The sequence below is a fragment of the Buteo buteo genome, chromosome Z (genome assembly GCF_964188355.1).
Source record: "Buteo buteo chromosome Z, bButBut1.hap1.1, whole genome shotgun sequence".
Classification (NCBI taxonomy): domain Eukaryota; kingdom Metazoa; phylum Chordata; class Aves; order Accipitriformes; family Accipitridae; genus Buteo; species Buteo buteo.
This window is the reverse complement of record NC_134204.1, coordinates 56,060,577-56,074,014: the sequence shown is the minus strand read 5'-3', so window position 1 is coordinate 56,074,014 and position 13,438 is coordinate 56,060,577. Positions and strand designations below refer to the sequence as shown.

The 13,438-nt window shown below is 48.5% G+C and overlaps 1 protein-coding gene across 1 annotated transcript; it reads right to left on the bottom strand.

Moving 5' to 3' along the window:
- Window positions 1-645: 645 nt before the first annotated feature.
- CHRNB3 (cholinergic receptor nicotinic beta 3 subunit) lies at window positions 646-8,554 on the bottom strand. The gene is made up of 5 exons (XM_075020260.1): window positions 8,453-8,554; window positions 7,342-7,386; window positions 2,406-2,515; window positions 1,297-2,179; window positions 646-780 (listed from the first exon to the last, which is right to left on the bottom strand). The coding sequence occupies exons 2-5, from the start codon at window positions 7,366-7,368 to the stop codon at window positions 646-648; spliced, it is 1,155 nt and encodes a 384-aa protein (XP_074876361.1). The 5' UTR covers window positions 7,369-7,386; window positions 8,453-8,554.
- Between the last annotated feature and the right edge of the window lie 4,884 nt (window positions 8,555-13,438).

Here is a 13,438-nt window from a genome sequence, read left to right as displayed (position 1 = left end):
AGAGACGAAGTGTGCATGCCATAAAGGCTGGTAGCAGGTGGGCAGAGTGGTAAGTTCTGCCACTGTTGAGCTGATCCTGCAGCAAGGTGAGGCCACAGAGTCATAGTTTTGAGCATCCCATCTAAAAGGTATTTGTACTTTTTCTGATGCATGTGCTGTGCAATTGCCAGTTCTGACACATGCATGAAGTGATTTGTAGAGACTTTGTGGGTTTTACTTGGAAATGTAGATAAACTGAGTACTGATTTGTGTTCCTACTATAACTTCTTTTATAAAGTAGCATTTTAACTGACCGATCTGCCTTTTAAGTATAATCATTGTTCCAGAAGTACTATTTCCAATTTTAACTAATAATCTTGGCTGTTATTTTAATATAACCAGGCTACCAGTAAAATACTTATAACCCAACTGTGCAACCCCAATTCACTTCAGGACTTCAGCTGTGCACTAAGTCCTTCTCTGATCTCAGCCGAATCTGTAACTTGTAGAGTTGTATGAAGACAGAAAGCAGTAGTCAATGCCCACTGTTACCATCATCTTCCCTCATTCCTGCTGTTGCTTCCCATCTGTACAATAGAGACCAAGCTCGAAGGCACCACCATCCCTTGGCATTATACTTGTTGTATGCTACTGTGGGAGCACTGTCTACAAAGTGCTGTTCAGCCACATCTGTAACGCAGGGGTAAAGATCAGAACTGAACCCGTCACTGACACCACCAGAAATAACCACAGGAAGATCCGATCCAGGACTTGAGCTACAAATTTCCAGTCTTGGACAACCTGAGAAGGAGAGAGGGAGAACAATCAGAAACAGTAATGAGCCCAGTACTTCATTGATACTGCTACATATATTTCAGCTCCACAAATCTGTTTTTAAAATTAGAGTTTTGTAGTGTCCTGTATCCTAAAACTGACATGGATCACCTTTTCAGCACCTATAGCTGCGAGTTACTCAAAACCCCAAAACAATCTGGTGGTTTTATGCACATGGTAATCAGACTTCTTTCAGTCTGTGCAAAATCTTTTAGCTAAAAGTGCTCGAATTCCTCCAGGAGAGGTTGCTGTGCCTCTTGCATCTGTGAAGAGCAGGGACTCTCACAGCATAATACAGTTCTCCTTGAAGCAATGCGTTTTCCCAAAAAACATATTATTTATCAAGCAAGGGAAGCTACCAGGACATGTCTCAGATGAGAGCAGGAGGAAGATGCAAAGCGAAAGGCATGGAGAAAAGGTAAGAGCTTGGAAGCCATTGCTGTCAAGGAAACTGTGATCCCTTCTTGCCCTCCCTTTACCTACCTGTCTGATGAAATGCTCCTTTTTAACATGCCTGGAAATGTATCGAATGGAGTCAGATGCCTTTTCCAGAAAGGCAATAACAATTTTCTCTCCGTCTTTTGCTTGCCTGTGTTTCTGCTTCCCTGGGAGCTTTGATTTCAAGGTGGTTTCCTTTTCTTCTGTCTCTGAGAAGGAGTAACGATCTACATGGCCCTTCATGCAGAGCAGCCGAGGCAGCTTCTGGAGGAAGAGTCTTTTAACCCAGGGAGCCATGGGATGGTAAGTTGCTGAGGAGCGGTGGTGGACATTGATAACAAACACAGTCACGATGATAGAGAGGGTCACAAAAATCATGATGAACAGCAGATACTCGCCAATCAGAGGGATGACTTTGGAAGAAGAAGGGATTATTTCCTCAATCACTAAAAGGAAAACAGTGAGGGAGACTAGAACTGATGTAGACAATGAAAGCTTTTCTCCCTCATCTGAAGGCAGGTAAAACACCAGGACAGTTAGAAATGACAATCCCAGGCAAGGGATTATTAAGAAAAGAGTGTAAAACAGTGGAAGGCGTCTCAAAACAAAGGAGTAAGTGACAAATGGGTAAGAGTACAGCCCATCCTTCCTGTTGCCTTTCATACCTTTGGCGTTTAAGATCTCCCACTCCCCATTATCAAAGAAGTCTTTCCTGTCTACATTTTCATCCACTAAAATCAAGTCCACCATACTGCCGTCATACGTCCATGACCCAAACTTCATGGAGCAGTTCTGCCTGTCGAAGGGGAAGAAGGTCACGTCCATCGTGCAGGAGCTCTTATAACTGGCTGGTGGTGTCCAGGTCACCACTCCATTGTACTTCACTATGACTTTGGTCATCAGGGATCCTTCAAAACGTCCATCAGCACTGGGAGTTGGACAGGAAGAAACAGTACCAAGTTCAGGACTACGTTTGCCCCAGCCCTACCTCCCCCCCACCTATGCTTTCTATCCATCACCTGCAGCACAAGGGAAGCCAACATTCGTACTGCCTAAAGAAGCAACCTTCTGACAGCACTTGCAAGCTTCATGGTGCCTGACATGCCTTCCCCAAGCTCTTGCCTAAGCCCAGAGCAAGGAGCCATGCTACTCACTTTTCAAATAAAACAATGTCGGGAAGCCACAGGGACTCAGAAGGCACACGGATGGCAGTGATCCCACCGTATTCTTCTGGATTCCAGGAGAGCTTGTGGTCAATCCATTCCTGTAAGAAGCCAGCAGAGTCCTCTGCCCACTCATACACAACAGCCTCATTCCTCCTCCCACCACCTGCCTCAGAGGGACTGCATTGCACAGCACAATGGGCAGAGCTTGGTGTAAGCCTGCTCAGCTGCAGAGAGGATGCCAGGCAGGCATAGGTGGGAGATGTTAATCCCCACAAGCACTGCCCTTCCAGCCACAGGTGGACCCCAGCAACGCATCCCTTTGCAGGCAAACTCAAGGCAGGCACTCCTGGAAAGCACTTGACTCGCTTCACTCACCACCCTGCCCAGCCCACCTGAGGGTAGTCCAGAAGGAAGGAGACACTTCCCTTGATATAGCACCTCTTCTTCCCTCTGACAACCAGCCTATGATGTCTTTGGCTGGCACTGACCCCATAGAAGAGCCAGCTGGCATGGCTACTACTACCCAAGTGGCAGAGAGCTGGCCTTTAATTACTTTTCAGTGGAGACCTGGCTTTTTTCAGTGAACGGAATACAATACCTAATATCTGTAAACTCTCTTTGCAAACCAAATCATTGTTCTTTCATCAGAAAGACCTGCACACTATTGCAGAAAAGATAATACAATGCTATTGTAAAACATTTGGTTACAATCCTGAAAAGATAACACTAAAAAACCACAAAAGCATGGTGAGCCTTGTCTATTTTCATCATGCTGAACTCCAGAATAATTTTTCTCACCTCTTTTTGTTTTTCACATGGGGAGATCCTAGCAAAATGGCTCTAGCAACCTGGAGATTTCCACAGAGATGCAGTGGAAAAGCAGCTCTCTGATCCCTATTCATTATTGATGGGGGTTTTCACTTGCCCACAGGAACAGCAGCGAGAGGAAGCAATAGGTGTAGAATGTGGTCAATACCAAGAAGCAGAAGATGAACCATTAAGCTCCAGCACTAAGAGCTCCCCAGGGATGTGGGGGTCTCAGCCTTCTCTGAGCAATTTCCTGGATGACTTAAGGACGAGCCAAAAAGCTATAATCTATGCTTCTTCTCCCACCATATTTTTCCCCTCTCACTTCTTCAATTCCACATGCTTTTCACACCTATGCCTACAGAGACTTATTATTTCAGTCCTTTACAGTGTGACAGCAACCCAGATCCTCAGTAGAGACCTAAACACAGACAGCGAGAACAAGCATCCTCCTCCTCCAGGTGCAGGCAAGGGATGGGGCCCAAGGTCATGGGCAGGTGGTTGGTAGATTCCTCCTAAAATCTGGCCCAAAGCACAAGCAAAGGAGGCAGTTGCCCAGGGTGGTACCATAGCAGGATTAATGGCCCCACTACCTGCACCAGAAGAGATATGGACCGACTCTCTGAACTGCCCAAATGGCTGGTGTCAGCTATCAGGCAGAGCCCTTCACCCCTGGCTCCTCCTGCTGCTAAAGGAGGGATGGGAGCTGTTCAGGTGTGGAAGGAGATGAGGGGTCATTGCTGCTCTTAGCCTCAGCAGCAGGGACAGAGCACACCACCTGCAGCGTGAGCTGGTGGGTATCTACCAGATGTTTCCAGCAGCCTGGGCTGTTAAGTGGGCACAGACTCACAAGTGTCCTGGACACCTCCTGTAATAGGTGCCAGGGAGCTTAGGCTGGAAACATACCTGTTATGCAAGAGGATAATCAGGGCTGACAGCAGCAGCCAACACAGTCAGCTCATAGCCTGCACTAACACAACAGAAGCAAATACCCTGTGAGCCACCTGGAGATATAATCATCCCTCTGGAGTTGAATTGGAGCAGCCCCTTGGCCTGGGTTATTTGCTGCATCTGCAATACTCTTCCCTCCCCCCTGCCTTGCAATGATTTCTCTCCCAGCTAAAGTGCTCTTTCTTGTCTGCAAGGCAAATGGTCTTCTTACTAGAGCAGAAAATAGAATGTGTGCAGACTTTAAAGATGAGCAGTTTAAAACGGGAATCACCCTATGGGCTATGCTGACACAAACTGTAGCAGCAGATGCGAGGGTCCCTTTCCTCTCTTCTCCCTTTCTTCCCAGCTGCCCCAGACCACCCACCCCCACCCAGCCCCCAGCATTACTCTCCTCTTCCTGTCTCTGGGCTGTCACTCAAGTGCTTAACCCACAGCAAGCTGACCAAGAAACACTGGACCCAGATTCTCGACACTTGCTAGTAGACTCCATAGTTTGCTTGAACCCAGATACTTTCCCAGTAACCACTAAAATCTCCTTTGCACCTTGTGTGTCTGCCTGCATGCACATCATCAAGTCCCACCATCTTGAGCATCTGGATATTTGAAGTTAAAAAAAGAAAACCCTTGGATTTAAGCTTTGCTCACCTAAGAAAAGCCAGACTTTTGCAGAGAAATTATGACTGTGATTCCGCCTCAACCTCATACACCCCAGGGTGAGGACCAGACTCCCCCTACCTCCCCATCTCCTGCAGAAGGACAGCGTCTGTGTCATTAGAGAGTTCTGGTTTATTTAATGTTTTTCACTTTTTCACTACCCAAAAGAAAAAGTTATTTTAATGCTGTTTAGTTTTATGGACCTTTTCCTAGCTGTTGTGCTTATGCACTCTAATAATCCCCCAAGCATTGGATTGCACATAGGACCAGTTCACGCTGAGCCTACAGGAATACATGATTCCCAAAGCAGGATACCTGGGTCAGGCCACAAGTATTAAGTGCTCAGCCTGACCTCCCGGGGGCATCTGCATGGGTGAAAATCAGAACCTGTGTCTCACTTATTTTCTGCTCCCTTTGCATTTCATTTGGGCGTTGATGTTCTCTGCCCCTCAGAGAAGTGGTATTAGAAATGGTAACAAGAAGTGAGAGCCCTGCTCAACAATTCTGAAGATCACAGTGCTGAGTTACCCCAAAGAGTTGCCCTGGATAAAATCTGAGCAGAGTCTCTGAGGGCCTCCAGAGAAATCAGCATGTCTACAGTACAGACTCCTGGGTAGGTCCTTCTTTTAGCCACAGCATGAGGCTGAAGGATCAGATAAAGTGGTTTCCCCCTCATCCTCCCCCACACCCCAGACGCAGTGAGTGGATGGTGGCATGTCCCTACCTCCTGCAGCATGTTTGGAGTAACTTGCAGCAGAACCTGATTTCCCACAGCAAGAGTGGTGACACAGACTCCAAGCTATGACTCTGGGGAGGCCAATGCTGCGATTCAAAGAGGGTGCTCAGCATGGAAGGTCTAACCCTAAATGTCCCCACACACGTTCATGCAGCAATGGAGAGAGGATCAGTGGGTGTCTGTCTGTATTAGTGTCTCAGGCCTAATGCCTTTGAGCAGCCTGGACTTGCATTTGGCCTGGTAATGTGAGCCAGAATTTCAGGTCTCTGTCTTCTGCAGTCACTGTAACCTGGGTGAAGATGTCACCCAGCCTGGGGGATGAAGGCTGCTCCAGGGCACAGGAGACTTTGCTGTCCTGGATGGACCAAGCAGCCAAGTCTTCCCTGAGAAGGAGGAGATGGTCAGACCCAGGAATATACTGTCAAAGGCTGCAAAAGGCTGTAAAATCTTTTGGGGGACACTTGCAGGAACAGAGAGATTGAGGAAGGTGAAGTGGGTTGATTCCATACCTGCAGACTGCAGGACTTGGACCTGCTGGGGGAGGTGGGTACTGCAGCCTGCAAGGAGGCAGGGTGGGAATGGGAGAAGATAGACAGGGGGTAAGGGGTTACCCTTGTAGGAAGGCTCTGGTGTCTGCCCAAGTGGCTACTGGGAGTAAGGAAGCCAAGATCTGGCCCCGTGCACATGAGGGCCTCTGCAATTGCAGCTGAAGGTAGGAAAATGCAACACTGCAGCTCTTTCAGGGCAGGCTCTCCGCAGTTGGATTCAGATCAGCAGTAAATTTCCCCAGCAAAAGGGGAAATTCCTGTCTTCCCTGCGCTGAGGGGAAGTCTGAGCTTCTCCCTCTTCAAGGGAGAGACCATATTTGCATATAATGTCCATATGGCCTTTAGGGGTCATGCACCACCCAGAAGCTCACACTCACTGCAGCACTACAGGTAGCAGACTGAGAACAAAAACTGAGTCACATTGCTCCTCCACCAGCCCTGTGACCCCTGGGAACCACTTCCCATGGCATCATTTCAAGTATGGCTTGGGTTTTATGTCCCCTGAGTACGATCAGCTGACATGTTTATAGATACTCATATGGCTGAGAGACTTAAAATAATTGTCACAAGGTCAATAAACTGGTGCAATGTAATCTAAACCAAATGCAGTGTTCTTCAGCAGTGAAGAGAAAGGAGACCTAACAGTTCAACTTCCACCTTTCCCTCATTTGTATAAATTATTGTCACTTCGAGAAGCAATTATGTTAGAGAGATCTGATTAATTTGCTACAGATTTTAATTGGGCAAAGGGTGGGGGTGAGTGAGTGGGATGTAACATGCTGGCCTTTTGTTTCTCTTTACTCATGCTGAAGAAGAAATCTATCCGAGGCACCACTCTTAACTCCAGCAAGAGAGACAGTACTTGCGTGACCTCTAAGTCTGAGACAGGATAGTCCCTCAGGGCACACACAGCATCCCAGGGACGGCCACTGCAGTATTAGGGGATGTTGCTTCCCTGAAATACAGCTGGCTTGAGTGCACAGCTGGGGTGCAGGCCAGGAGAAGAGGGTACCCTGTTTCCTAAAGGCCCATCTGCCTGCCTTTCTGCCCCTTTATGCATTTGCTGAATTGAGAGGAGTAAAGTAAAAACGACAGGCAAGGCAAAATGTGCTGCTTTTGTCTGGCCACTCAGCGTCACGAAAGGGGATGGATGGCGTGGTGTGCTGGGATGGCCGCTCAGCTCAGCAGCCCTGCACTGAAAGGGGAGGTCTGATTCACTCTAATTTACCTGCTTCAGCCACACGTTCGTTGTCATCAGCTGATTCTTCTCATCCTAGGGTGACACAAAGTAGAGAGGATTGCAATACCAAAACAGGCAGCAGAAACAGCCCCTATGCCTGCTGAGTCCAGCCCTGTGCCAAGCAGAGGAGATCCCTATGGTCCTGTTTCCCCATGGGCCTGGTCTCTTCAGTCACTGTTGGGGCAAGTGAACTGACTTTCTAGGTGCTGTGCCTGCTCTCCCTGGGAGTTCCTGAGGCTGGAAAACTGAGGTCTGGCATTTCACAGCAGCCTGAAGGAATCAGATGTCAAAGAGCTGGGAAGGCAGCAGGGCTCAGCCAGTGAGTGGGGTCAGGACACACATGGCTGTGGGCTCACAGGATGGCTCATCTCCCCACACTGCTTAGCCTGAAGTGAGCTTGGAAAGACACAAGCTGAAACATTGTCCTGAATATGTAAATAAAGCACAAAATTAGAGTCTGCCTTCCATGGCGCACAGGGATGCTGCCAGGGACTGGGGGATGTGAGGAGCTCACCGTTGTGTGGGTACCTCTGGGCGCTGTGCAAACTCCGCTGTGCAAACTCCTCTGTGCATTGCAGTGATGGAGGAGAAAGGGAAGGGAAACTTTTCATGTGGGCAAAAACATGGGATTGTGTGTTTTGCCTCTGGCGTCTTATCTGAGTGGCCAGCTGGGTCAAGATATGAGCTGCCTTTGGCCTGGATACAAACTTGCTTAGAGTGAGCAATGTCCAACAAGCTCTACCCTTCCTCACCCCTGTCCTGTAGCTGCCTCGACATTAAATTGCAAACATAGGCACCAGGGACTGTCTGGCATGGACTGTTTGATTAACACCTGATGCAATGAGGCCTTATTCCCAAAGAACAGCAGGGAAAAAAAGACTTTCAGGTTTGCTGCAAAACAAACAAGTCTTACTTGTTGTGTGTGAGCAGGAGGTCATGTTACCAGCACCGCATCATACTCAGTATATTGTTGCCTGACCATCACTTTGCATTTCATGTGACAGGACGCAAAAGCCAATGGCATCACCAGCCCTCCCAGGTGGATGCACGACTGTCTATAAAAGAAGGGATGATTTACCAAGCTCAGCACAACACTTACCACATCCACAAGCTGTGATATCTTTAATCCAAAAAGGACTTTGATGGTGTCATTGGAGTTTTCCACGGGGCGGACCCATTTCTGATAGCCTTGAAATAAGTGCTTGAGGAGCGCATCCTCATTTTCAGCGATTGAACTGAAGGCAGCCACATCTGGAAGAGAGCAACTGAGAGTGGGAGCATGCCAGAAAGCAGACGTGGAGAACAGCATGACCTGAAGAAGGGAGGCAGAGTGATGATGTGAGACAAATTCACCTCAGGGCAGCTATTGTCAGTAAAATCTGTAGGAATTCAGATGCACAGACTCTCAGCAGACCCAGGGTGAGGGGAGAGAGGGGAAGGCAAGACAGCCCAAGCCCAACTCATGCACAAAAAAAATCATCAGACCAGAGCAGTGATGACTTTGTACTAGGTTTCTGTTTTGTGTGGCCTTTTTGTCTTGCATCAATGTACTTGCCCAGTCTTTCTTGTTTATTATTCTGTAGAATATCTGCAGGCTTAGAACATCAGGTGCTCTCTTTCATTCGAGTAGTAAATATCCAGCCTGATAAATCCCACCCTGAGAAAGAGTTCTCTTTTTTCAGATACCTGTGGTGTACCACAGGGAACTGGGGCTACAGGGGAAATCTGGTCACTGTGGGGCAATCCCTGGCTAGCTGTCTTGCAGCTAGAAACAGCAGCAATATACTATGGGCATTGCAGGGCCCAGGGATTTCACTTGCACTTGGTTGGTTTCTATGGCCTCTTTAGGACAGAGGCTGCCCTGCACGAGGATTGGGGTGGTGGGATTTCCTCACTGGAAGCTACAAGGCTGTAAGCCGGATCTGAGGGAGCCTCATGCAGCACTTGGAAATGACTCCTCCTTCTGGGGTTAACCAAGGGATAGTAGCATATCATTGAGAAAACTGAATTCTCCCAGCTGGGGGGTGGGTTGGGTGGGCAACACCATTGTTGGAGCAAAAGGAGCTCATCTGGCCGCAGGAGGAGCTGGGTGATGCAGCCAGGGCCAGGTCTGTCTGCAACCAAGCACAGAGCCATCATGGTCTGTACCTGCAAGACTTGGGACTCCCCTGGTCCCTGCCATCATGCTTCCCCCGCTGCCGCTACCATGAAAGGGGAAGGGCAGTTAAGACCCTCCATCCTTTCCCAAATACCAGCCCCACTCTCCGTGATGCTGAGGTCCTGACACGACCTCCAACTCTTCCCTTGTGCACACACACAGCACCCAAGGATAAGAAGGATTTCACCTCTCTTCGAAGGCACCATGGAGGAAAAGGACCTCGTGATGATCAGCCCTGTGCCACGGGTGTCACGGCCAACACTGCGGTCCTCAAAGCGCACTGCTTGGGGCCCACCTTGTCCCCTCACCACCCATGCCCTGCCAGCCCCAGTGTGAGCAGGACACCTGTGCCTGCACTGCCAGGCATTAGGTGCAGGAGGCATCTGCAGGCAGAGGGTCGTGGCCAAGGGATGGCACGAGGACCAGGCGATGGGAGAGCCTTGGCAGGGGGGCACAGCTGAGGGGCTCACACATGCTGTGCAGAAAACATCAGAGGTAAGGCAGCCCCCAACAGAGTCCCTGTGCCATGGGGAGAGAGGAAAGGGCATCCAAGCTCAGCAGTCCCTCCAGACAGAAAACTGGAGGCAGAGGGTAACACTCTGCCATGTGCATGGAGGAACGGTTGTGACCACAGACCACTGTCCCAGTCCATGTCCTCTTCCCCCAGCAGCTGCTGCCCATCTCCTGGGCAAGACAGGCCGTACAGCCTCCTCTGCCTCGGTGGGGTCTGTGTGAGGCCATAGGTAGGGGGAGACCTGGCAGCGGCACAGCTGAAGGACTGCGTGAAGCAAAAACTTGCTCCCAGACCAGAGCTTCCCATTGGACAAAATCATTCCCTAATGCAGTCTGGATTCTCTCAGGATAGCACAAAATCCAAGTGGCACTGTCATCCCCCACTTCCAGCCACAGCAAATGCCCATTCCTCTTTGAGAAGCTGTAAACTCTGAAGCCTAACGGTTGCTGTTCACAGGGTAACAATTACTTTACTGTCAGATATTCTAGCACAGGCTGTGCTTGTCCTCTATTGTTGGATGTGCAGTGGTGGGGGTGTTACCAGACCCTAGGGAGGTGGAGGCCAGCTGGTCAAAGGGAGCTTTCACACTCCTTTCCACCTGCTCTGCACCGTAGCCAGGGATGGGCTCATGCAGCTGTCAATACAGTTTGTAGCAGCCTCTGTGGCCACCCTGTGTCTTGCCGCTTTGTCACAAGCCTTTGAGGTCTGCTGTTACCAACTGGGAAACAGCAAATGCCCCATCTGCTTGCTCCAGGGTTTATTTTCATGCCAGGGCTAACCCCTAGCTCCACACAGCAAATGGGGGACAGAGTCTGGCATCTGTCCTAGTAAACTGTATTGCCTGCCCAAACATGCCAGACAGGCATTGCGTCCAAATCCAGAGGAAGAGAAAGAAAGAATGTATTTTTCTCAGCTCACTACTGACAACCTCAGAGATCCAATCGCCTGACACATAAGAGTCTCTGCAGAGACCCCAGCTCCCAGCCCTTTCACTTTTACTTTAGAAGGTTCATAAATATGCATGGTGGTTAATCACAGGAAATTCAAGAGGAAAGCTATTGAATAGAAAAAATCCACAACCCCAAAACATGCAGGATCAAAACCAGCTTTGTCTTAATGCTAGAATACATTGCTTTGGGTTTATTTGAGTATAACTCCCCGCGCGCACACACACACACACACGCAACCAGAAACCTCACGGGCATGGTGTTCCTGGCTGTGTATGAACTCCCTCATAGGAGAATGGTGCTGTTTCACAGCCCATACCTCATGTGAAGTCCAAGGGCCCTAATGCTCTGAGAGGGTATAGCAGAGAGGTGGTAAAACTGGTTTTGGAGCTGGATGTGTTGATTCTTAGCTGCTGGGGAAGCCACAGAAAAGAGTGAAAAAGACTTGAGAAGTCTCACAAAGAAAGCCAGAAGGAACCAGATTGGTGCCATTATAAAACAGCCTCAGTACTTGCAGGAGGTCAGTTTAAAAGCAGAAGTTTTTAATGAGAAGGAAGACATATCAAGCAGGAAAAATAGCCTAACAGCTCGTTTGATCAAGCCCTGTCTGATAATTAAGTTAGATAAAACCATGGAGAAAACACTGAACAAAGTAGAACTGCCTTTGAAAAAAGAGAAGTGGCTGTAGGACAGACGCATCCCTGAATTTACCATATGGTGCACAGAAAAGGCAAAAGTTGGGGAGCTCCCTGGCAGGCTACCCGCGCGTACAAGTAACTGAGCACTGTTTGCCATCTCCCCTCTCCCCCAGGTTCCTGTTTCTCTCTGCAGTCCGTGCCTGGAGCAGTTCCCCGCACCTGCAAGAGCAGGAGTGCGGCTGGGGCAAGAGAGTCTGTGTCGTGGTTTAACCCCAGCCAGCAACCAAGCACCACGCAGCCGCTCACTCACTCCCCCCCCATCCAGTGGGATGGGGGAGAAAATCGGGAAAAGAAGCAAAACTCGTGGGTTGAGATAAGAACGGTTCAACAGAACAGAAAAGAAGAAACCAATAATGATAATTATTGGCGATTCCCTGCCCCCCCCCCCCCCCCCCCCCCCCCGCTTCCCAGTTCCTAAACTAGATGAGACGGCACATGGTATGGAATACACTGTTGGCCAGTTTGGGTCAGGTGCCCTGGCTGGGCATGAGAAGCTGAGAAATCCTTGACTATAGTCTAAACACTACTGAGCAACAACTGAAAACATCAGTGTTATCAACATTCTTCACATACAGAACTCAAAACATAGCACTGTACCAGCTACTAGGAAGACAGTTAACTCTATCCCAGCTGAAACCAGGACAGTCTGCTACACAAACACGCAAAACACCCCAAGAAATACAGACAGGACACTTAGCCTTTCATCAGCTCACCTGAGGCATTTAAGTTTTCCTCCTGGTGATGGAGATTCTCCGGTAACTCCCCTTAGCAGAGCAAGTCAAGCTTAGCATTTTTTTGTTGGCTTCTACCCAGCGACCACCCCCCCCAACAGTTATTAAAATCTTACTGCCAAACTGGCTGTGGGTGCAATACAAAGGCAGCCACTGATGCAACCCTATTTTGCTAGTCAGACAGTGTTAAGAAGGGGACCAAGGGAAGACAGCACCTACCTTGTCCCAGCAAGCAGCAGCTAACTGGACAGCAGAAAAAAATATGTTGACCATCTGCAGCTCAGCTTGGAAGAAGAAGGAATTGCACTTACCTGAGTGGCTCAGACACAGCACAAAGAGCACTAGGCAAAGCATGGGCATCACCATGGCTTTTCCTTTAAATCTGATCTCTTTTTTTTCATAAGCAAATCAGTCTCATCCTAATAGGGGACTAAAACAATCTAGTTAAAAATCAAGGCAGACAATTGAGTCTGCAAGGCAAGACAGCATCTTTCAGCCTTATCTTGCCTCATTACGATGCTCGGTAAAACACACTTCATTGATTTTCAGTCAGCTGTCATATCCCGTAAACCTAAAACAGGGCTCTGGGTCCTAAACTCTGACTGATTTGTTTGTGGCGGTATTTGGGTGGCTGTAGCCACTGTAGTCTAGGAGTAGAAGTGAAGCAAGGTTTTTAAGGAGGAGAAATGTCTTTTATTATGCTGCTGGTTACAGCTGGGGAAAAAAACAGGCTGCAGATCAGACCCAAAGATAGATCACATGCCTGAAAGATTGTCTGTTTGCTCCAGCTGTATCAGTTGGTCTAATAAAAGAGGCAGCCTCCCTACAGACCTAAATTAGCTTATTCATCTTTCATACTACACCTGATGTTTTACAGCTATGAATGGATTTTGGATTTTTTTTTTTTTTTTTTTTTGAGGAAAAAATCCAGCAAGATATAGGTGGGAAAACAGGGGTGATTTCTAAATTTATATCTCATCACTCATACACAAAACATCTCAGACAACAGCACAGAAATGCTTGCACAATACTATCTA

Bases quoted from the DNA above. Each gene is read 5' to 3' on its own strand.
- CHRNB3 (XM_075020260.1), bottom strand. From the start codon at position 7,368: ATGACAACGAACGTGTGGCTGAAGCAG. The intron at 2,516-7,341 runs GTAAATTAGAGT...GGCTTCTTACAG, and splicing joins CGAACGTGTGGCTGAAGCAG to GAATGGATTGACCACAAGCT. The intron at 781-1,296 runs GTAGGTAAAGGG...TCTCCTTCTCAG, and splicing joins AGGAGCATTTCATCAGACAG to GTTGTCCAAGACTGGAAATT.